Below are 25,174 nucleotides of genomic sequence, written 5' to 3' on the forward strand. Positions count from 1 at the left end.
CTTCTTATTTATTTCTCCTCTTCTTCCTCTCCTCTTCTTCTCCTTTCTTCCTCTTCTTATTTTCCTTTTTCCTCTCCTTCTTTTTCTTCTTCTTCCTTCTTTCTAGCTAGATATATAAAACTTTTCTAAAAATGTAACTTTTGCATATATAAAACTTTTTTCTTCTTCTTCCTTTCTTCCTTCTCTTCCTTCGTCCTAAATATATAAAACTTTTCTAAAAATGAAACTAACCTAAAATTAATGTACTAAATCAGAGAACAATTGAAACACCATGCATATTACAATTGAAAAAATACATACATTCATACAAAAAAATATATAAAACAAGCATATATATATGAAAAAAATGAAAAAGGAGGGCGCCGGCGGCCGGACCAAGCTGCGGCGAGGATGGCGGGGTCGGGGCAGAGGCGCGGATGACGGCGAGGGCGGGCCGGGGCGGCGCGCGTCGGGGCAGGGGCGCGGGCGACGGCGACGGTGGTGGGCCGGGGCGGAGCGCGTCGGGGCAGGGGCGGGCAGGGGCGGCGCGCGTCGGGGCAGGGGCGGGCGACGGCGAGGGCGCGGGCGACGGCGACGACGGGCACGGGCGAGGCGACGGCGACGGCGGGGGCGACGGGCGGCGTCAGGGCAGCCTGGCGGCGTCGATGTGCTCGGCGTCGTCGGGGGGAAACTGGCGAGGGAAATCTGAAATTTCCCAAGTGTTTTCTTATATAGCAAGGGCATTAGTCCCGGTTCGTGCCACGACCCGGGACTAATGCCCCCCTTTAGTCCCGGTTGGTGCCACCAACCGGGACCAATGGCCAATTTTCAGCAGCCCAAAGGGCGGGAAGCGGCGGCCTTTGGTCCCGGTTGGTGGCACCAACCGGGACTAAAGGGGGGCATTAGTCCCGGGTCGTGGCACCAACCGGGACTAATGCACCCCTTTAGTCCCGGTTGGTGCCACCAACCGGGACCAAAGGCCTGTGCTGCCCCGAACCTAATATTTAGTCCCACCTCGCTAGTTGAGAGGGAGGCGCACCTGTTTATAAGGTGCGGTGCGCCTTCCCTCTCGAGCTCCTCTCTTAAGCAGGCTTTCGGGCCTAACCCTGCAATCTGTGCCTGTGGGCCTACTGGGCCTCCTGCGGGCCTGAATCCTGGCCCATGGTAGGGTTTCTAGTCGTATTCAGGCCGTGGGGGCCCAGTAGGTGGCACTTTTTTCCAGTTTTTTGTTTTGTTTTCTGCATTATTTATTTTCTTTTGTTTTTTCTTTATTTTTTAATTCTTTTTGCTTTTAGTTTTAGAAAAATTATAAACTTTCTGTTAGTGCCATTAGTTTTCAAATTTGAAAACACTTTTTTTGTTTTCTTTGTTGCTTTATTCATTTTATTTTGTTTCTACTTACAACAAAATACTTATTGTTGCTATTTTTATTTTTTTTCCAGTTTTTTTGTTTTGTTTTCTACATTATTTATTTTCTTTTGTTTTTTGCTTTATTTTTTAATTCTTTTTGCTTTTAGTTTTAGAAAAATTATAAACTTTCTGTTAGTGCCATTAGTTTTCAAATTTGAAAACACTTTTTTTGTTTTCTTTGTTGCTTTATTCATTTTATTTTGTTTCTACTTACAATAAAATACTTATTGTTGCTATTTTTATTTTTTTCCAGTTTTTTTGTTTTGTTTTCTGCATTAATTATTTTCTTTTGGTTTTTTGCTTTATTTTTTAATTCTTTTTGCTTTTAGGTCAGCAAAATTATAAACTTTCTGTTTGTGCCATTAGTTTTCTTTGAAATTTGTGTGAATCACAAGTTTGTGAGCTCAACAAGGCGTGTAGAGGGACGGGCTTATAAACCGGTGTGAGCGCCCTTCGGTTGGCGAGGTTTTCAAATTCATAGTTTTCAAATGAACTCTGAAAAAGTTGGCATAGCATGTGCATGTACAAAACGGACAATGGTATCATACTCGTCTGTTACAAAGTTGGCATGGTATCATCATATATAATAGTTGCGGGAGAAAGTCTTCACTTTTTCTTCGCTTGTGTCGTTTGCTTATTGCGCCGTAACCATGGATAATCTTCATCGTTTATCAGGATGCTTGGGTCAGCCTTGACTTTGAAGGGGGGAATTTCATGAAACTTTTCATACTCTTCAGACATGTCTGTCTTGCCCTCCACTCCCAGGATGTCCCTTTTTCCTGAAAGAACTATGTGGCGCTTTGGCTCATTGTATGATGTATTCGCTTCCTTATCTTTTCTTTTCCTCGGTCTGGTAGACATGTCCTTCACATAGATAACCTGTGCCACATCATTGGCTAGGACGAACGGTTCGTCAGTGTACCCAAGATTTTTCAGATCCACTGTTGTCATTCCGTACTGTGGGTCTACCTGTACCCCGCCTCCTGACAGATTGACCCACTTGCACTTAAACAAAGGGACCTTAAAATCTACTCCGTAGTCAAGTTCCCATATGTCTACTATGTAACCATAATATGTGTCATTTCCATTGTCGGTTGCTGCATCAAAGCGGACACCGCTGTTTTGGTTGGTGCTCTTTTCATCTTGGTCAATCGTGTAAAATGTATTCCCATTTATCTCGTATCCTTTCCAAATCATTACAGTCGAAGATGGTCCCCTGGACAACAAGTACAGCTCATCACAAACAGTGCTGTCACCTCTGAGACGTGTTTCCAACCAACTGCTGAAAGTCCTGATGTGTTCACATGTAATCCAGTCGTCGCACTGCTCCGGGTGTTTGGAGCGCAGACTGTTCTTGTGTTCATCGACATACGGGGTCACCAAGGTAGAGTTCTGTAGAACTGTGTAGTGTGCTTGAGACCAAGAATATCCGTCCCTGCATATTATTGAGTCCCTTCCAAGCGTGCCTTTTCCAGTCAGTCTCCCCTCATACCGCGATTTAGGGAGACCTATCTTCTTAAGGCCAGGAATGAAGTCAACACAAAACCCGATGACATCCTCTGTTTGATGGCCCATGGAGATGCTTCCTTCTGGCCTAGCGCGGTTACGAACATATTTCTTTAGGACTCCCATGAACCTCTCAAAGGGGTACATATTGTGTAGAAATACGGGCCCCAGAATGACAATCTCGTCGACTAGATGAACTAGGACGTGCGTCATGATATTGAAGAAGGATGGTGGGAACACCAGCTCGAAACTGACAAGACATTGCGCCACATCACTCCTTAGCGTTGGTACGATTTCTGGATCGATCACCTTCTGAGATATTGCATTGAGGAATGCACATAGCTTCACAATGGCTAATCGGACGTTTTCCGGTAGAAGCCCCCTCAATGCAACCGGAAGCAGTTGCGTCATAATCACGTGGCAGTCATGAGACTTTAGGTTCTGGAACTTTTTCTCTGGCATATTTATTATTCCCTTTATATTCGACGAGAAGCCAGTCGGGACCTTCATACTGAGCAGGCATTGAAAGAATATTTCTTTCTCTTCTTTCGTAAGAGCGTAGCTGGCAGGACCTTCATACTGCTTCGGAGGCATGCCCTCTTTTTCGTGCAAGCGTTGCAGGTCCTCTCGTGCCTCAGGTGTATCTTTTGTCTTCCCATACACGCCCAAGAAGCCTAGCAGGTTCACGCAAAGGTTCTTCGTCACGTGCATCACGTCGATCGAAGAGCGGACCTCTAGGTCTTTCCAGTAGGGTAGGTCCCAAAATATAGATTTCTTCTTCCACATGGGTGCGTGATTCTCAGCGTCATTCGGAACAGCTAGTCCGCCGGGACCCTTTCCAAAGATTACGTGTAAATCATTGACCATAGCAAGTACGTGATCACCGGTACGCATGGCGGGCTTCTTCCGGTGATCTGCCTCGCCTTTGAAATGCTTGCCTTTCTTTCGACATTGATGGTTGGTCGGAAGAAATCGACGATGGCCCAGGTACACATTCTTCCTGCAGCTTCCCAGGTATATACTATCGGTGTCAAGTAAACAGTGCGTGCATGCGTGGTATCCCTTGTTTGTCTGTCCTGAAAGGTTACTGAGAGCGGGCCAATCGTTGATGGTCACGAACAGCAACGCCTTTAGGTCAAATTCCTCCTTTTTGTGCTCATCCCACGTACGTACACCGTTTCCATTCCACAGCTGTAAAAGTTCTTCAACTAATGGCCTTAGGTACACATCAATGTTGTTGCCGGGTTGCTTAGGGCCTTGGATGAGAACTGGCATCATAATGAACTTCCGCTTCATGCACATCCAAGGAGGAAGGTTATACATACATAGAGTCACGGGCCAGGTGCTGTGATTGCTGCTCTGCTCCCCGAAAGGATTAATGCCATCCGCGCTTAAAGCAAACCATACGTTCCTTGGGTCCTTTGCAAACTCATCCCAGTACTTTCTCTCAATTTTTCTCCACTGCGACCCGTCAGCGGGTGCTCTCAACTTCCCGTCTTTCTTACGGTCCTCACTGTGCCATCGCATCAACTTGGCATGCTCTCCGTTTCTGAACAGACGTTTCAACCGTGGTATTATAGGAGCATACCACATCACCTTCGCAGGAACCCTCTTCCTGGGAGGCTCGCCGTCAACATCACCAGGGTCATCTCGTCTGATCTTATACCGCAATGCACCGCATACCGGGCATGCGTTCAGATCCTTGTAGGCACCACGGTAGAGGATGCAGTCATTAGGGCATGCATGTATCTTCTCCACCTCCAATCCTAGAGGGCATACGACCTTCTTTGCTGCGTATGTACTGTCGGGCAATTCGTTATCCTTTGGAAGCTTCTTCTTCATTATTTTCAGTAGCTTCTCAAATCCTTTATCAGGCACAGCATTCTCTGCCTTCCACTGCAGCAATTCGAGTACGGTACCGAGCTTTGTGTTGCCATCTTCGCAATTGGGGTACAACCCCTTTTTGTGATCCTCTAACATGCGATCGAACTTCAGCTTCTCCTTTTGACTTTCGCATTGTGTCCTTGCATCGACAATGACCCGGCGGAGATCATCATCATCGGGCACATCGTCTGGTTCCTCTTGATCTTCAGCAGCTTCGCCCGTTGCAGCACCATCGTGCACATCGTCTGGTGCATCTTGATGTTCAGTAGCATCACCGTATTCAGGGGGCACATAGTTGTCATCGTACTCTTCTTCCTCGCCGTCTTCCATCATAACCCCTATTTCTCCGTGCCTCGTCCAAACATTATAGTGTGGCATGAAACCCTTGTAAAGCAGGTGGGTGTGAAGGATTTTCCGGTCAGAGTAAGACTTCGTATTCCCACATATAGGGCATGGACAACACATAAAACCATTCTGCTTGTTTGCCTCAGCCACTTCGAGAAAATCATGCACGCCCTTAATGTACTCGGAGGTGTGTCTGTCACCGTACATCCATTGCCGGTTCATCTGCGTGCATTATATATAATTAAGTGTGTCAAAAATCATTACAGAACATCATGAATAGATAATTAAGTGACAAAATTAATAGAAGTTCATCATCACATAAAAACCAAAGTACATACATAGTTCTCATCTAACAACATAAAGCTCTGCAGAGCATCTAAATTAATTAAACCATACATTGAAACTATGTAAAACATTTCAATGCGAAAACAAATGCGATCATAATCGCAACCAAGGTAACAACTGATCCAACGGCATAATGATACCAAGCCTCGGTATGAATGGCATATTTTCTAATCTTTCTCATCTTCAAGCGCATTGCATCCATCTTGATCTTGTGATCATCGACGACATCCGCAACATGCAACTCCAATATCATCTTCTCCTCCTCAAGTTTTTTTATTTTTTCCTTCAAGAAATTGTTTTCTTCTTCAACTAAATTTAACCTCTCGACAATAGGGTCGGTTGGAATTTCCGGTTCAACAACCTCCTAGATAAATAAAATCTATGTCATGTTGGTCGGCATAATTTTCATAAACAATAAATGAACCAATAGTTATGAAAAGATAATATATACCACATCCGAATCATAGACAGGACGAGGGCCGACGGGGGCGGATACCAAAACCATCGCACTATATAAGATGCAATAATAAAAGTAAGAAAATAATACAAGTATCTATCTAAACAAACAAGTAATAATATTTTTCCTTTCAGAAAGAAGATAAGAACAAGAGGCTCACCACGGTGGTGCCGGCGATGAGATCGGCGCGGGTGATCGACGGCGGTGAAGACGGGGACGGGGCGTGACGGACCGCTAAACCTAGATAAATATTGAGGAAAATGGAGCTTGGCGGTCGAGCTTGGAGAGGAGAAACCTTAAGTAGTGTGGCTCGGGCATTCCATCGAACACCTTGTGTGCGTAGGAGGTGAGCTAGAGCACCACCAAGCCCTCTCCCCCTCGGCCAGAAAAAACAGAGCAGTGTGCTCTGCTCTTGCGCGAGGGGCTATATATAGGCAGCACCATTAGACCTGGTTGGTGGCATGAACCGGGACTAAAGGGAACCCTTTGGTCCCGGTTCATGCCACCAACCGGGACCAATAGTGGTGGGCCAGGAGCCAGGACCATTGGTCCCGGTTCGTCCCACCAACCGGGACCAAAAGGTCCGGACGAACCGGGACCAATGGCCCACGTGGCCTGGCCGGCTCCCTAGGCTCACGAACCGGGGCAAATAGCTCCATTGGTCCCGGTTCTGGATTGAACCGGGACTAATGGGCTGAACTGGCCTGGGCCATTGCCCGCTTTTCTACTAGTGTGGGTGGAGGTATTAGTAACGGCCCATTAGTCCCGGTTCATGAATCGGGACTAAAGGCCCTCACGAACCGGGACTATTAGGTGTTTTTCTACTAGTGTATCAGGAGGAAGAAAAACCTGATAAAGGCTCTTCAAAACTCTCTAGGAGTCCTGACTGATGATCCGGAGGTACTTAAAGCAATGGTGCACGATTTTTACAAAACTTTGTATACCTCAGAAGGGGTGAATAACATGGAAACAATTCTCAACTGTGTACCCACAAAAGTCTCGGCAGAGATGAATGAGCTACTTTTAGCACCGTACAGTGGAGAGGAAGTGAAGGCAGCCCTCTTTCAGATGTTCTCCACCAAAGCACCTGGCCCCGACGGTTTCCCCGCTCACTTTTATCAGCATCATTGAGACTTGTGTGGGGCTGAGGTGACGGAGGCAGTCCTAAGAATAATATGGGGAGAGGATAGTCCGGAGAGTATTAACGATACGGTCTTGGTCCTCATCCCCAAGGTAATGAATCCATCCATGCTTACCCAATTCAGCCCTATCAGTTTATGTAATGTTTTATATAAGATTGCGTCCAAGGTGATTGCAAATAGACTAAAGCAGATTCTACCGGAGATTATTTCAGAGGAGCAATCGGCATTTGTGCCAGGTAGACACATTACAGATAACATTATAAGTGCTTATGAGTGTCTTCATTTTATGAAACGCACCAAGGCAAAGGTTAATAGTTTCTATGCTCTAAAGCTCGATATGATGAAGGCATATGATAGGCTTGGGTGGGATTATTTACAAGCAATGATGTTGAAGCTAGGCTTTGCTCCATCCTGGGTACATATTGTTATGAACATGGTGCGTTCAGTATCGTTCTCAGTGCTTTTTAATGGAGAGAGATTAGACACCTTCTATCCATCCAGAGGTATTCGGCAGGGAGATCCGATATCCCCATATCTCTTTTTAATCGCAGTAGAGGGCCTCTCGTGCCTACTGAAATCCAGTTCTTCATCGTCTCAGCTGGAAGGGATCAAGGTGGCTCCCACGGCGCCAGTCGTGAACCACCTCCTTTTTGCCGATGACAGCCTGCTGTTTTTTAAATCGAGTGTTGAAGGGGCTGTTGCAGTATCAAATCTGTTTGAACGCTACTGTTTGGCTTCGGGGCAACGTATAAATCATGATAAATCTTCAATTTTCTTTAGTAGGGGGTGCCCACGGGGAATGAGAAATAATATCAAGAGCACCTTGAATGTCCAGAATGAATCCCTCAGTGACAGGTACCTGGGCATGCCTACTGATGTGGGGCACTCTAAGAATGGCACATTCAGATATCTTAGAGACCGTGTTTGGGAAAAAGTCAGAGGATGGATGGAAAAATTGTTATCAGTTGCGGGCAAAGAGGTGCTCATTAAGTCAGTAGCGCAAGCAATACCGGTCTATTCTATGTCTTGCTTTCACCTCCCAAGGGGCTTATGTGAAAGTGTCACCTAGCTGATCAGGCAATTTTGGTGGGGCAGCAAGCAAGGGAAGCGAAAACCTAGTTGGGTGGTGATACGTCTCCGTTGTATCTATAATCTTTTATTGTTCCATGCCAATATTCTTCAACTTTCATATACTTTTGGCAACTTTTTACATTATTTTTGGGACTAACATATTGATCCAGTGCCTAGTGCCAGTTCCTGTCTATTGCATGTTTTATGTTTCGCAGAAAACCAATATTAAACGGAATCCAAACAGGATAAAAACGGACGGAGAATTATTTTGGAATATTTGGGATTTTTCGGAGGAAGAATCAACGCAAAACGGTGTCCGGGGTGGCCACGAGACAGCCCCCCCCCCCCGGGCGCGCCCTGGGCTCTCATGGGCCACCCGTAAGGCGGTTGATTCCCTTCTTTTGCCGCAAGAAAGCTAATTTTATGAGAAAAATCTGGGCGAAAGATTCACCCCAATCGGAGTTACGGATCTTCGGATATTTAAGAAACGGTGAAGGGGTAGAATCTGAGAACGCAGAAACAGAGAGATAGATCCAATCTCGGAGGGGCTCTCGCCCCTCCCAAGCCATGGGAGACAAGGACCAGAGGGGAAGCACTTATCCCATCTAGGGAGGAGGTCAAGGAAGAAGAAGAAGAAGGGGGTCTCTCTCTCCCCCTTGCTTCCGGTGGCGCCGGAACACCGCCGGGGGCCATCATCATCACCGCGATCTTCACCAACACCTCCGCCATCTTCACCAACATCTCCATCACCTTCCCCCTTCTATATTCAGCGGTCCACTCTCCCGCAACCCGCTGTACCCTCTAGTTGCACATGGTACTTTATGTTGCATATTATTTTCCAATGATGTGTTGCCATCCTATGATGTCTGAGTAGATTTTCGTTGTCCTATCGGTGATTGATGAATTGCTATGATTGGTTTGAGTTGCATGTTTTATTATTGGTGTTGTCCTCTTGTGCCCTCCGTGTCGCACAAGCGTGAGGGATTCCCGCTGTAGGGTTTGCAATATGTTTATAATTTGCTTATGGTGGGTGGTGTGAGTGACAGAAGCACAGACCCGAGTAAGTAGGTTGTTTGCGTATGGGATAAAGGCGACTTGATACTTTAATGCTATGGTTGAGTTTTACCTTAATGAATCTTTAGTAGTTACGGATGCTTCCTAGAGTTCCAATCATAAGTGCATATGATCCAAGTATAGAAAGTATGTTAGCTTATGCCTCTCCCTCAAATAGAATTGCAATAGGGATTACCGGTCTAGTAACGTAGTCAATTGCCTAGGGACAATTCCACAACTCCTACCACCACTTTTCCACACTCTCTATATTTACTTTATTGCATCTTTATCTAAACAGCCCCTAGTTTATGTTTACGTGCTCTTTATTATCTTGCAAACTTATCCAACAACACCTACAAAGTACTTCTAGTTTCATACTTGTTCTAGCCTTCTAGGTAAAGCGAACGTCAAGCGTGTGTAGAGTTGTATCGGTGGTCGATAGAACTTGAGGGAATATTTATTCTACCTTTAGCTCCTCGTTGGGTTCGACACTCTTACTTATCGAAAACTGTTGCGATCCCCTACACTTGTGGGTTATCAAGACCTTTTTCTGGCGTCGTTGCCAGGGAGTCATAGCATCGGGTGAATATTCTCGTGTGTGCTTGTTTGCTTTATCACTAAGTAATTTTTATTTGCTGTTCTTAGTTGTTCTTTATCATTAGTTATGGATATGGAACACAAAATACCTAAAAAATTAGAGGTACTTGCTACTCATGTAGATGGGGTAACTCCTAAAACCCCCGATGCTCATTATGTGAAAGATATTAGGTACTACTTTGATAATCCTGAGAAAACCTCATTCAACTTTATAATGGGAGACACGTTAGATCAACGTGAATACTTTAGGGATTATCGCTCGACACAAAAAGGGAAACTATTATGGGATCAATTTATTATGTTGCGTTGGTACGCCTGGAATCTCTGCTTGAGATATGATATTACTTGTTGCTCTAGGATGAAGGCTCCACACCTTCCCTTTTCATGCAAATTTAATGATAATGAAACCTTAGCTTCTTATGCTAATGGTATATATGATTACTATGATGTGGAACAAATAGAAGAATTTGTTGCTTTTAAGGTTGCTTATGAAATTGAAGCTTTTTTTGAAAAGTATGAAGCTTTTGATGATGATGGTTATAGGCCTGAAAATCTTGCTATACTTAGATATTGCTATGAAAATTATGAATACAATTACTATATTAATGCTTTTATGAAGAAATTCTCCGCTGTCCAAGAAGAGACTAATATTTTGCAGGAAGCTATGGAAGAAGAAAATGATGAAACTGTGAGCTCATTGGATGAAAAAGATGATGAGGAGAGTGAAGAACAAAAGGAGGAAGAGCGGATTAGCTACCCGTGCCCACCTTCTAATGAGAGTAACTCTTCAACTCATACATTGTTTAATTCCCCTTCGTGCTTACCGAAGGATGATTGCTATGATGATTGTTATGATCCCGTTGATTCTCTTGAAATATCCCTTTCTGATGATGCTTGTGGCCAAGATGCCAATATGAATTATGCTTATGGAGATGAACTTGCTATAGTTCCTTATGTTAAACATGAAATTGTTGCTATTGCCCCCTCGCATGATAGTCCTATTGCCTTTTTGAATTCTCCCTACTACACTTTATCAGAGAAGTTTGTGCTTATTAAGGATTATATTGATGGGTTGCCTTTTACCATTGCACATGATGATTTTGATGAATGTAATATGCATGTGCTTGCTGCTCCTACTTGCAATTATTATGAGACAGGAACTATTTCTCCACCTCTCTATGTTTCCCATACTATAAAGTTGCAAGAAACTGCTTATACTATGCATTGGCCTTTACTATGTGTGCATGAATTGTTCTTCTATGACATGCCAATGCATAGGAAGAGAGTTAGACTTCGTTGTTGCATGATATATGTTACTTTGTGCTCACTACTAAATTACAAATCATTGTTAATTAAAATTGGCTTTGATATACCTTGGGATCCGGGTGGATTCATTACTTGAGCACTATATGCCTAGCTTAATGGCTTTAAAGAAAGCGCTGCCAGGGAGACAACCCGAAAGTTTTAGAGAGTCATTTATTTCTGTTGAGTGCTTTTATATATTTTAAAAACAAAAAAATAAAGAGGGGAACCTAAAAACTTTTCAAAAAGGAAAGTGAAAGTGAGAAAGACAAGCATTGTTGAAGTGGGAGCTAGCCTTGAACTTTGTTCATGCTCACGGAAACTTTGTGAATCTTGATTACAGAAACTTTTCAACAAAAATAATTATCCCCTTGTATAATTCCATTGTATTATAAAAATAATTTGCTAAGGTTTGCCTTTAGGATGTTTACAATGCTTGTTGGTTTGTATGGTACAGGACAGAAACTTTGGCTGTAGTGCTCGATTTTACATTTTTAACTGGAACGTCAAATGGTTCTGATTATTTTTGCACTGTATTGATGTACAACTTGTTTATTTTTCATAATTTTTGTAGAATTTATGGGGTACCATAAGTATGGTGGATGTTCAAATTGCTACAGACTGTTCTGTTTTTGACAGATTCTGTTTTTGATGCATAGTTTGCTTGTTTTGATGAAACTATCAATTTATATCAATGGATTAAGCCATGAAAAAGTTATGTTACAGTAGACACAATGCAAAAATAAGATATGAATGGTTTCTACAGTACTTAGAGTAGTGATTTTCTTTATTATACTAACGGATCTAACCGAGTTTTCTGTTGAAGTTTTGTGTGGATGAAGTGTCTAATCGAGGATGTCTCGATATGAGGAAAAGGAAGAGAGGCAAGAGCTCAAGCTTGGGGATGCCCGAGGCACCCCAAGTAAATATTCAAGGAGACTCAGGCGTCTAAGCTTGGGGATGCCCCGGAAGGCATCCCCTCTTTCTTCAACAAGTATCGGTATGTTTTCGTGTTCGTTTCGTTTATGCATTATGTGCAAGTCTTGGAGCGTCTTTTGCATTTAGTTTTCATTTTTCTTTTATGCACCATGCTGGTATGAGATAGTCCTTGGTTGATTTATAGAATGCTCATTGCACTTCACTTAAATCTTTTGAGTATGGCTTTATAGAATGCTTCATGTGCTTCGCTTATATTATTTGAAGTTTGGATTGCCTGTTTCTCTTCACATAGAAAACCGCCATTTGTAGAATGCTCTTTTTCTTCACTTATATTTATTAGAGCGTGGGCATATCTTTTGTAGAAAGAATTAAACTCTCTTGCTTCACTTATATCTATTTAGAGAGATGACGGGAATTGGTCATTCACATGGTTAGTCATAAAATCCTACATAAACTTGTAGATCGTTGAATATGGTATGTTTGATTCCTTGCAATAGTTTTGCAATATAAAGATGGTGATATTAGAGTCATGCTAGTGGGTGGTTGTGGATTGTAGAGACACTTGTGTTGAGGTTTGCAAGTCCCGTAGCATGCACGTATGGTAACCGTTGTGTGACAAATTTGAAGCATGGGGTGTTTCTTTGATTGTCTTCCTTATGAGTGGCAGTTGGGGACGAGCGATGGTCTTTTCCTACCAATCTATCCCCCTAGGGGCATGCGTAGTAGTACTTTGCTTTGAGGGCTAATAAACTTTTGCAATAAGTATATGAGTTCTTTATGACTAATGTGAGTCCACGGATTATACGCACTTTTACCTTTCCATCATTATTAGCCTCTTCGGTATACCGTGCATTGCCCTTTCTCACCTCGAGAGTTGGTGCAAACTTCGTCGGTGCATCCAAACCCCGTGATATGATACTCTCTATCACACATAAGCCTCATTATATCTTCCTCAAAGCGGCCACCATACCTACCTATCATGGCATTTCCATAGTCATTCCAAGATATATTGCCATGCAACTTCCATCATCATCATATTCATGACTTGAGCATTTGTTGTCATATTGCTTTGCATGATCATAAGATAGCTAGCATGATGTTTTCATGGCCTGTCCGTTTTTTGATGTCATTGCTACGCTAGATCATTGCACATCCCGGTACACCGCCGGAGGCATTCATATAGAGTCATATCTTTGTTCTAGTATCGAGTTGTAATATTGAGTTGTAAGTAAATAAAAGTGTGATGATCATCATTATAGAGCATTGCCCCATGAAAAAAAAGAAAAAAGAAAAAATGAAAGAGAAAAAAGGAAAGGCCAAAGAAGCCTAAATAAAAAAAGGGAGCCAAAGAAGCCCACCCAAAAAAAAGAAAAAAAGGGGGGGCAATGTTACTATCCTTTTTCCACACTTGTGCTTCAAAGTAGCACCATGTTCTTCATATAGAGAGTCTCTTATGTTGTCACTTTCATATACTAGTGGGAATTTTTCATTATAGAACTTGGCTTGTATATTCCAATGATGGGCTTCCTCAAATGCCCTAGGTCTTCATGAGCAAGCAAGTTGGATGCACACCCACTTAGTTTTCAGTTTGAGCTTTCATACACTTATAGCTCTAGTGCATCCGTTGCATGGCAATCCCTACTCCTTGCATTGACATCAATTGATGGGCATCTCCATAGCCCGTTGATTAGCCGCATAGATGTGAGGCTTTCTCCTTTTTTGTCTTCTCCACATAACCTCCATCATTGTATTCTATTCCACCTATAGTGCTATATCCATGGCTTGCGCTCATGCATTGCGTGAGTGTTGAAAAAGCTGAAGCGCGTTAAAAATTATGAACCAATTGCTCGGCTCGTCATCGGGGTTGTGCATGATGGGAGCATTTTTGTGTGACGAAGATGAAGCATGGCCAAACTGTATGATTTTGTAGGGATAAGCTTGCTTTGGCCTTGTTGTTTTGAAAAGACATGATTTCTTTATTGGTACGCTCGAAGTATTATTGTTTTTATGTCAAATGATAGACTATTCCTTTGAATCACTCGTGTCTTAATATTCATGCCATGATTAGACATATGATCAAGATTATGCTAGGTAGCATTCCACATCAAAAATTATCTTTTTTATCATTTACCTACTCGAGGACGAGCAGGAATTAAGCTTGGGGATGTTGATATGTCTCCGTCGTATCTATAATTTTTGATTGTTCCATGCCAATATTCTTCAACTTTCATATACTTTGGGTTTTTTGGCAACTTTTTACATTATTTTTGGGACTAATATATTGATCCAGTGCCTAGTGCCAGTTCCTGTCTGTTGCATGTTTTATGTTTCGCAGAAAACCAATATCAAACGGAATCCAAATGGGATAAAAACGGACGGAGAATTATTTTGGAATATTTAGGATTTTCTTGAGGAAGAATCAACGCGAAACGGTGTCCGGGGTGGCCACGAGACAGGGGCGCCCCCCCTGGGCGCGCCCTGGGCTCTCGTGGGCCACCCGTAAGGAAGTTGATGCCCTTCTTTTGCCGCAAGAAAGCTAATTTTATGAGAAAAATCTGGGCAAAAGATTCACCCCAATCAGAGTTACGGATTTCCGGATATTTAAGAAACGGTGAAGGGGTAGAATCTGAGAACGCAGAAACAGAGAGATAGATCCAATCTCGGAGGGGCTCTCGCCCCTCCCAAGCCATGGGAGCCAAGGACCAGAGGGGAAACCCTTCTCCCATCTAGGGAGGAGGTCAAGGAAGAAGAAGAACAAGGGGGGCTCTCTCTCCCTTGCTTTCGGTGGCACTGGAACGCCACCGGGGGCCATCATCATCACCGGGATCTTCACCAACACCTCTGCCATCTTCACCAACATCTCCATCACCTTCCCCCTTCTATATTCAGCGGTCCACTCTCCCACAACCCGCTGTACCCTCTAGTTGAACATGATGCTTTATGCTGCATATTATTTTCCAATGATGTGTTGCCATCCTATGATGTCTGAGTAGATTTTAGTTGTCCTATCGGTGATTGATGAATTGCTATGATTGGTTTGAGTTGCATGTTTTATTATTGGTGTTGTCCTATTGTGCCCTCCGTGTCGCGCAAGCGTGAGGGATTCCCGTTGTAGGGTTTGCAATATGTTTATGATTTGCTTATGGTGGGTGGCGTGAGTGACAGAAGCACAGACCCGAGTAAGTAGGTTGTTTGCGTATGGAATAAAGGGGACTTGATACTTTAATGCTATGGTTGGATTTTACCTTAATGAATCTTTAGTAGTTGCGGATGCTTCCTAGAGTTCCAATCATAAGTGCATATGATCCAAGTAGAGAAAGTATGTTAGCTTATGCCTCTCCCTCAAATAGAATTGCAATAGTGATTACCGGTCTAGTAACGTAGTCAATTGCCTGGGGACAATTCCACAACTCCTACCACCACTTTTCCACACTCGCTATATTTACTTTATTGCATCTTTATCTAAACAGCCCCTAGTTTATGTTTGTGTGCTCTTTATTATCTTGCAAACTTATCCAACAACACCTAAAAAGTACTTCTAGTTTCATACTTGTTCTAGGTAAAGCGAATGTCAAGCGTGTGTAGAGTTGTATCGGTGGTCGATAGAACTTGAGGGAATATTTATTCTACCTTTAGCTCCTCGTTGGGTTCGACACTCTTACTTATCGAAAACTGTTGTGATCCCCTACACTTGTGGGTTATCAGGTGGCCTGGGATGAAATGACTAAGCCTAAACATTTGGGTGGGCTCGGCTTTAGAGATCTGGAAATTTTTAATCTCGCACTGTTGTCTAGGCAGGCATGGAGGATGCTATAGAATCCCAACTCTTTGAGTGCCCGTATTCTCAAAGGGGTTTACTTCCAGATAATTCTCCGTTTGATGCTACCCTTGGTACACATCCGTCACAGATTTGGAGGGCCATCCTGGATGGTCGGGATATAATGGTGCAGGGACTAGTGAGGAGGATAGGAAATGGAGAAAGTACTGACATATGGCAAGGTAACTGGATACCTCGACCACGTATGAGGAGACCGGTTACATCTCTTTCCCCACATCCACCTCACAAAGTCTCGGGGCTAATCAACCATGCTACTGCTTCTTGGAACAAACAGCTAGTCCGCACAATTTTCATTCCAATCGAAGCGGAGGCAATTCTGCAAATTCCTCTCTGCACTAGACAGGTTGAGAACTTTTGTGCATGAAGCGAGGATAGGCGAGGGATTTTCTCGGTGCAAACAGCTTACAGAATGATTCAGCAGACAAAGGTAAGTCGAGAATCTTGGTTATTCAAACAAGGGGGGTCTTCTCACCCAAATTCTGACAGTCAATCATGGACAAAATTGTGGGGAATTAGTGTACCATCGAAGCTCAAAATTTTCTTATGGAGATTGGCCAGCAGTACCACCCCGACGGGTGCACTTTTGCACCGTAGAAACATGGCTAATACAGATGAATGCTTCCTTTGTGGAGCAGAAGATACTTGGAGGCACGCATTTCTTAACTGCACAGTTTCGAGGAGCACTTGGGCAATGTCTTCTGAGCACATTGTTGTCGTCTTGAGTAGGAATGATGAAACGGATGCGAAGAGATGGCTATTCTCCATGCATGAGGCATTATCACATGATGAGTTTACCACCTTGGTTGTCACACTTTGGGCGTTGTGGGGTGCTCACCTGAAAGCTATACATGAATAGATATATCAAAGTCCTTTCTCAGTCCATGCATTTGCCCAGTCCTATATCAGCGAACTCAAAGCCTTGCCAGCTACGAGTTCAAGGAAGACTAGTGGTGCTGCGCCACGTCCATCTGGATGGATCGCACCATCGGCAGGCTTGACAAAGATCAATGTTGATGCGGCAGTGGGGAGAGGAAGACGGCACGGATCTGTTGCTGCAATTTCCAGAGATCCATCGGGCAATTTTTTGGGAGCTTCGTCTGTTGTCTTCAGAGGTTATCGGACCCGGCTACCCTCGAATGCATGGCGATCAGGGAAGCATTGGCACTAGCGGATAATCTATATGTGGCTAACATCCAAGTGGCGTCGGACTCGAAGGTGGTAGTTGAAGACATCCGAGACAAGAACCCAACAGTCTATGGAGCAATTATACATGAGATAGTAGAACATAGGTCAAATTTTCATACTTGTAATATTGGTCATGAGTTTAGGAGCTCGGATGTCGAGGCTCGCAAGCTAGGAAGCACGCTTTATCCCTACCAGTTGGTCGGCATGTTTGGCTAGGTCAGCCAGGTGGACTCTCTTTCGTCCGTGTAAACATTGTGACGGCATAATAAAAGCTTCGAGGTTTGTCTGGAAAAAAAAAAAAGCTGGTTATCCCGGCCAGGATTGTCGTATTCCCGGTGTGCCAAACAGGTCTATGGTTCAAAATAGACTGAGATTACAAGTTCAGAGTGCCCATTTTCAGGAGTCAAAGTTCAGGGTTTGATTTAGCTTCCGTCTGCCACTTGAAGGTTTATTTTGAATTTTTTCCAGTAGCAAATTCCAAGGAAACCCTACACAAAGGACCCACGTCGCTAGTAATCCAACGATCGTAACCAAATCCCATCTGCGGTGTTGCGTTACCTTTTTCTTGTCAAAAGTCTACCTTTGGCTCCCTCAGATCGATCGGTCTTGTCTTCCTGCCCATAGAAGCCGCCGGGAACGAACATGGCGCAGTCGCGACGCCGCCGGAGACCGACGCCCTCGCTCCACCGTCCTCCGCTCCAGAGTAAAGTAAGTCACCTCGACTCTCTCCGGCCATGGCATTCTCCATCCGCCTATTTTCTTTCTTTCTTTGCAACCCTTCTCCAAGCGTACGTCGACGCGTCATACTAACGTGTCTTTCTTCGGATATCCACTTTGGCTTCCGAGCACATATGCTCTTGATATCTGGACCGAACAATGCTTTCAAGATTCGGACCAGCCAATGTATAGGGCCTGTATTTCATATTTACTGATTATTTCTGACTGTCTGCATGGCCCACGTCTGCTCTGCATATTAAATAGGTAAGCCACTGTTTCCCCGGCCGGCCCATGACGTCCCTGGGCATCCTGGACTGATATCCTTTACCTGGTCCAGTGCTACCGTTGAGCTGCCAGACATGCATTAAAATCCCACAACTGTCAACTCAAATATACCAACGATTATTAATCAAGCAGTTTTCCAAGGCAGTACAAACTAATATCTACCCACGATTAATTAAGACTTCTCGGAGGCAGTAAAAAGCAAAACATTGCTCTCACAAAAACAATCAACTATCTACATGGCACGTTCACAAAAAATATATCACTCCAACCAGGGAACGCTGATCTTCACTCTCATCCCATGCCCTTTCTGCGCTAAGAGCTGGTGATGTTCATAGCTCGGCATGGAGAGAGACCAGGCACACCATTCTACAATTGATGTCTCATGCGTGATATTCAGTTCCTACACATTTTTTTACTTTGTTCTCGCGTGTTCTCAACAAATATGATACTGTTCTAAAAAAATATGATACTGAATTGCTACAATAATACAATGTTGCTACAATGAAAATTAACTAAATAACTTAGCCGTAAGAAAAAATCTTAGCAAATCTGTTTTCTTTGAACATGCCCATCTATTTCTCATAAGCAACATTGTCATCTCCCAATCTTACAAGTTCCGGAGGATGCGTGTAAAGGCTAAAGAGTGTAGTGCCGGTGGGTTACTGATTGCTGTTGCGGTCCTTGGTCTGCTCGTGTTGGAAATGCTCAGGAAGAAATCTTACATGACCTTCACAGACGAACTTCAGACATACTGCCAATGATAACAGCAACCCCAAATGAAGTTACCTTTGAGGCATGGCAGCATAACAATTTCATATGAGCAAACTGTCCACATTGGCAGTCAAATTTTTACCTCGTAAATCGCTATGCTCTGCCTCTCGCTCTTCTCTGCCTGGTTGTGCGTCGCATTGCAAAACTTGTTTTCTTGTTGATCTCTGCAACATGGTAAGCCCCTGCCTCATATAGGACCTGGCCGAAGCTGAACTGTTCAAATATATAGCACGTGCACACATCTTACTTGCGTGTTACTCGATAGTTAGGTTGGCATGACATCCCTTATGGCCATGAACCAATTCTGATCTTCATCAAGACCAAAGTAAATTAGTGGATAGTGGTGCAGAGAATTCAAAGAACAGGACCGCGTGTATTGGACTCTAAAACACATTTATAAAATACTCACATTCAAGGTCGGACTTTGCCTGAGCCTTGATTTCAGACAGCTCGGCCCTGAGGTGCTCCCCCTGCTGCGAAGCAAAGCATGTCTGTCTGGGTTTACAACCAAAGCACTAGCATTGCTTGCAGCAGCTCCCTGAGTGTTGTTGCTTCCCACAAGCAGCTGTTGCTTCCCACAAGCTCCGTGTGTTTGCAGTATACACCTTATCTGTTACTCAAGGGACCTAATCACCATTTATGCATTAGATAACTTGCCTGTAACGCGGTTATCCCCAACCACCCCAGGGATACGTACGGTTGTTGGCGGAGCATCTATGCTTTCTCCTAATTTCAAAGAACGCCATCAAGTGTTAGTCATATGCACGATACGGCCAAGAAACAAACCTTGTGAGGCAGAGCAGCGGGATAGGCAAAATGTTGCACTACAAACCTCTTCTGTCAGCTCTAAGTATTGTCCTTGCTAGCCGAATGCTTGGATCAACTCGTTCATCATCACTGTCGCTGCTTGATGAGTCTGAACTTTCGTCAGCCACCCCATTACCTTTATCATTAAGAGTGTTTGTGTCCGTGTCACCCCCGGCACCCTGCTTGCCACGCCGCCCCTCTGGTGTGGTGCAATCTTGTTGGATGGCAGCGATGAGCGCTTCAGCTGCTTGGAGCGCCTCCCGTTGACCTGTTTTTTTCATACCAGGACAGATAATTTGATAATCGAATTAGTGAAACCTTATTTCTTCTCCCCACCATAACATTAATACCCAGACAAACATCCTACATGTCTAACAAAGCCCCCATTTTACCTTCATGTTGTAGGATCCCACCAGGCTTGCCAACTACATCATGCCAATCTTCATCCAGATGATCGAATTCATCATGAGGCTTTGTCTGTACAGGGAAAATATCAGTTCCTTAATTAAGCTTTTGTTTTTGTTTTTACACTTCCTGTTTATTTGTTCGCAAACTTGTAACAATGCTATTAGTGGATACAGATGTGACTTACAGGGAATATGTCCGGGTACTCCCTCGTGACATATATAAGCCTCCTGCAAATTTCTGCTGTGTAAACGCTGATCCGTGGGACTGTGTGCTGCTCCACATTGTATGTCCCATAGTCCATCCAGTCGAAGAACCAAGGCTGTGAGACATGTAACAAAAGCAGAACCACAGATGTTAGATCAAATTTTAGGAGCCCAGAAACCCAGCATATGAAAAAGACATCACAATTTTTCAAGTCACTTTCAAGTGTCTTCCGGACATCGTCGTCAGCTTGCTCACGGTTAATTTTTCCACATATATTCCTGAGGGTCCTCTTTGTGAATGGCACCTTCTCAACAGAAACGAAAAAACTCCCAATTATGTTGTATACCTTCCCCAAGTTGACATTGTTCTCCCTTAGCTGCCTAATCAGATCTTTGGTGTAGATGTCTGTGTGTTTATGGGACGGCCAGTGCACTTTTTCACCCATGGTGAGCGACAGAGAGTGGTTGTGATTTTCCCAGTGCTCTGTGATGTACCAACAGTTGTCGGACGCTCGCAGTAGCCTAATTAGCACAGGACACTCACACCTGCAGGACCTGCTGTTCTCTGCTTCGGTTTTGCCCTGCAGCGAAAAAACCACGAAAAGACAAAAAAAGTTTATGTCAAAGCAGAACCCTGCAACAACATTTTCATCATACGCATGCCGAACAGCACTTACCGAGCACCCGCAAACAATCTCCTGCATCGTCTTTGTTCTTTGAGCATTTAGTCTGCTTTTCCCATATCCTATTCCGAAGCCAATCTCCCAAGAATAAAGATTGTAGAAATCATACGCCTCACCCAACGAGTCGAAACTGAGCCCTAGTGCAGGCCGCATCACACTCTTGTCAGGTTGCTCTGCATATTTTCGTATTGTTAACTCCAGAGCGGTCATCCTATGGACATGGCGCGCGGTCTGGCGGCGCACTTCCAAGATGCAACCTGCAAATGTTTTGAAAATTAATTGCATATGTTTGTGCGTACAAAAAAGCTTCTGACAGTTTGTCACTATGCCAATTCTGTGTCATGGTGCCCTCCCCGTCCATCAGCACGCAGGCCGGCGGCGAAGCACCGGCGCGCCCACAAACTCACCCAGCCTGAACTCGGCTGTCCACCCTTTTTCGCCAAACCCAGCTCGTTGAGGACGGCCGCCAGCCGCGGTCTCCAGAAGAGGAACGATGCAACTAGAAGGAGAACTGTGCGAATTTTTTTTCGAACGCACGTGCACGTTGGGCCTGACTTGCCAACCGGCAGGCGGCTCATACAGCGACATCTGATCCATGGCCCTGGCTTAAAGCAAACGTTCTGGGCCACGGCCCGGTCGGATAGACACCATCCTGGGCCACGGCCCTGACAGAGGCGGGGCGCCTGCCGTCAGGCCTCCACGCGCTCGTACCCACTGTTCGCTACCGTATTCCATCGTATCTCCCTTTTATCGCTGCTCGCAACCACCATGCCAGCTGGCTTTCTGCGAATCCCAAGACTGGAACAGACGGGCGAGATAATGGGAGCAGCTGAGCTCGAGCTCCAAAACGCCGCTCTCATCTTTCTTCTCCTTTATTTTCCCTGTATATATCAGCGAGGAATCAGCATGCAAGGCAGCGGCGGCGCGACCATCTTGGACGACCTACCCGAGTGGGTGGTCGTCCACGAGATCCTCGTCCGGCTGCCTGTGAAAGACGTGCTCCGCTGCCGCGCGGTCCGCGGGTCGTGGCGCGGCGGCACTTCCACGGACGCTTTCGTCCTCGACCACCATGGCCACCAGCCCTCGCTCCCCATCGTCAAACACGAAGACGCCATCTGTCGCGTCGTCAGAGCCTCCAACAATGATCTAAAGATACGGCCCTTCCTCCGATACACACACAACGGCGTTATACACCGTGCCACCTGCGATGGCCTCCTCATCGTGCGACACCAATATGATTTCTACGTCTGCAACCCGGCCACCCGCAAGTGTGCCTCCCTGCCATATCCTCCACGACGACCAAACTTCCGGATCAGCGTAGCCGGGTTCTACCGGCACCACACATCTAGAGAACACCGAGTGCTTTGGGTGTCATACCCCTCATACACGATGCCCGATGGGAGCGACGTAGCAATTGAGTTACTTGAGTATTTCGTCCTCACGGTCGGATCGGATCAGCCAAGATGCATCCAGTGGCCGACAGTTCCAGAACAAAGGTTTATTCCTGCTATTTGGTTCTATCATTGTCCAGCAGTGCACCATCGTGGTAGCCTGCATTGGGCAATGGGTCTCAACATAACGGTATTTGACACCATAGCCGAGACATTCCAGCAGATGAGCCGCCCAACACAGCTGGGCGATACGGTGTCATTGGGGGATATGGATGGCGCCCTAGCTTTGTGCTGCACCTCCTCTGAATGTGTCACTACTTTAGATGTTTGGGTGTTGCAGGACTATGATGCTGAAACCTGGGGCTTCATGTACACGTTTAACTTGTTAGCGATGGAGGCATCACCACCGCTTGATTTGGGGATCAAATATGTTCCTAGTATGGCAGTGATCAACGAGCGTGAGATGTTGATTGAGCAGTGTCCTAGCCGTCTCTTGCATTGTGACATTGATGGCGTATTTTTAGGAAACGTGGAAAGTGAAGAGCATGAAAACCACTTGGCACTTACTAGGCATCGCTTCCAGGAGAGCATGATTTCACTTTTATTGTTTGAGACACAAAAACAAGAAGCTGTGAACAATGAGCCTCTATTCGCTATTGTGCTATAAGATGCCATGCTCCATCTTAATGTTTTGGACTACTTGTGCACTTGTCGTGCCCTGGAAGCACCTATCCTGTATGAAGCGAACAATTTGGATGGGGGAATCGGCACTTCTATCATCATTCGGTGCTTAATAATTCGATCTTTCATGTTCAGTGCACACCTTGGTCCTATTGCTTTGTGTGGAGATGTTTTTTCTCAGTCATATTTGGGAAGCTGCCTGTGATCGGGGTTCTCTGCATGGTTTTGTGTCTGATTGTTACCGCAGCGGCAGTAATTGGGTCACTGCATCTGTTTTGGGTCCGATTGTTGCTTCAGCGTGGTTATTGTTAAAAGATAGCAAGTACTTTGTTTCATTGACCCATGTCTTCTGTTACTTTGTTCTTAGATGTTATTACTGCTAATAGAACGGAATACTTTGTACACTGATAATAGTACTGCAGCAAACTTGCGTAGTTGGGTGTGATTTGACACTCAACAAAGTTTTGTGGTTTCCGATTGTTACTACAGCACGGCCTCTGTTGAAGTTTTTGTCAAGTAATTCCTGGACTGTTTGGAAGTGTTTGCTGGGGTCTTTCTTTCCTGCTGCTTCTGTGTCCAGGATTCGGTGTTGTTTTAACCAGCATGTTGGAAGGCTCGTGTTGGCCAATGGAGAATTATTTCAGAATCAGCTCCCCTCCCTGGCCGCTCCCGCGAGCGCCGCCGGGGGGGGGGAAACCCTAGCCCGCGGGGAGCGGCCCCCTCCTCGTCTTTCCCTCCCCTCGCTGCTGCCCCAGCGTGCTGGCGGGCAAAGCCCGGTCAGATCGGGCGGCGGCGGGGCCTCTTCCTCCCCCGCGCGGCGCTGGATGGCGCGGGCCATCCTTGTTGGGCGGCGGCGCGGTGCTGGCCCAGGGCGCGGCGGCGCAGCGGCGGCGGCCCGCGACGGGGGCGCGGCTCGCTGGCGGCCGCGCGGGTGGCTGGGACGGGCTGGGGGCGGGCCCTGGTCCCGGCGGCGGCGGTGTGTGGGCGCGGCCCAGATCCGTCGCGGCTGCGGCTCAGGTGCTCTGGGCCCTTGTGGTGGCGGGGCCCCGGCTCGCCACAGGTGATGGCCTGCTCCGGTGGCTGCCCCTGCTGCAGCGCTCCCTGGTGGTGGTGGACCTGTCGGCCCCTGGCCGATCCGGCGATGGCAGGTGCCGCGGGCTGTGCTCGGCGGGGATGTGGGCTACCACGGCGTGGTGGTGGCTCATGGCGGTGGTCAGGATCGTCTCACGGCGGCGGCCGGACTTCTTCGGCGGCGGCCCGTTGGTGAGCGGCCTGTGAAGAGCTTCGACCCCTCTTCTCGATGCCCGGGCGCAATCTTCGTCGGTGGGATGGCCCTCTCCCTGCTGCGACCCATTGCTAGTCCCGTGCTCGGGCAGCAGGACTGTGCTTGTCTCGCGCCCGGTAGCAGGACCTCCTCGTCTCGCGCCCGGCAGCAGGACCAAGCCTGTCTCGCACCCGGCAGCAGGACCGAGCTCGTCTCGCGCCCGGCAGCAGGACCAAGCTAGTCTCGCGCCCGGAGCTGGAGGACGAATCGATGGACTTGTGTGCCCCGGGATCCGATCGTCTCTTCCGTTGGGGTAGCGGCGGGTGTCGGTTGTGGTGGTTCCTAGGTCTTGGATTCCAGGGCGGCGGCCCTGGTGGTGGTTGCGTGGTGCTCATGGGTAGAGCCCGTCGCTTGGTGCTGCCCGATGGTCATGGCCGTGTGGGCGGCATGGTTGTCGGGGTGCGGCGTTCGATGGCAGTGAGTATTGGCCGCGGTGAAAACCTGCTCTTTCTTCGGACAGACCGGCGGCGGCGTAGCTCGTTGCCTTTTTGAAGGCATCGTCACGGCTCTCATTGTTTGTCGTGTGGCTCCGGGGGAAACCTTGATCCTCGGATCAGGCGGTGGCGACGCTCCCGTGTCGTACCCTTCCTGAAGGCACCATCTTGGAGCCCACGGTTCGTCGTATGCGGCTACATCTCTTCGTGGTGGCGTGTTCACTGGTGGAGTCCCGGGTGCTCGAGTAGTGCTAGGGGCCGTGTTGCTGCGCTCAGCGCCTATGTATCCCGCCTTGGGTGTGTGCGTGTGTTGTGGTGGTGTGCGTCTATACCTGGATGTTGTTGGTCATTGCTTTGTTTATAAAGCGGGGCGAAAGCCTTTTTCGGTAATGGAGAATTATTTTTCTGCAGGGCCGT

The 25,174-nt window shown here is 46.1% G+C and overlaps 1 protein-coding gene across 1 annotated transcript; it reads left to right on the plus strand.

The window, feature by feature from the left end:
- The first annotated feature begins 21,521 nt into the window (after positions 1-21,521).
- LOC123082895 (F-box/LRR-repeat protein At2g43260-like) lies at positions 21,522-23,037 on the plus strand. Its single transcript, XM_044505108.1, has one exon. It carries the CDS (start codon positions 21,696-21,698, stop codon positions 22,983-22,985), a length of 1,290 nt encoding a protein of 429 aa, XP_044361043.1. The 5' UTR covers positions 21,522-21,695; the 3' UTR covers positions 22,986-23,037.
- Positions 23,038-25,174: the final 2,137 nt, after the last annotated feature.

The sequence above is a fragment of the Triticum aestivum genome, chromosome 4A (genome assembly GCF_018294505.1).
Source record: "Triticum aestivum cultivar Chinese Spring chromosome 4A, IWGSC CS RefSeq v2.1, whole genome shotgun sequence".
Taxonomy (NCBI): domain Eukaryota; kingdom Viridiplantae; phylum Streptophyta; class Magnoliopsida; order Poales; family Poaceae; genus Triticum; species Triticum aestivum.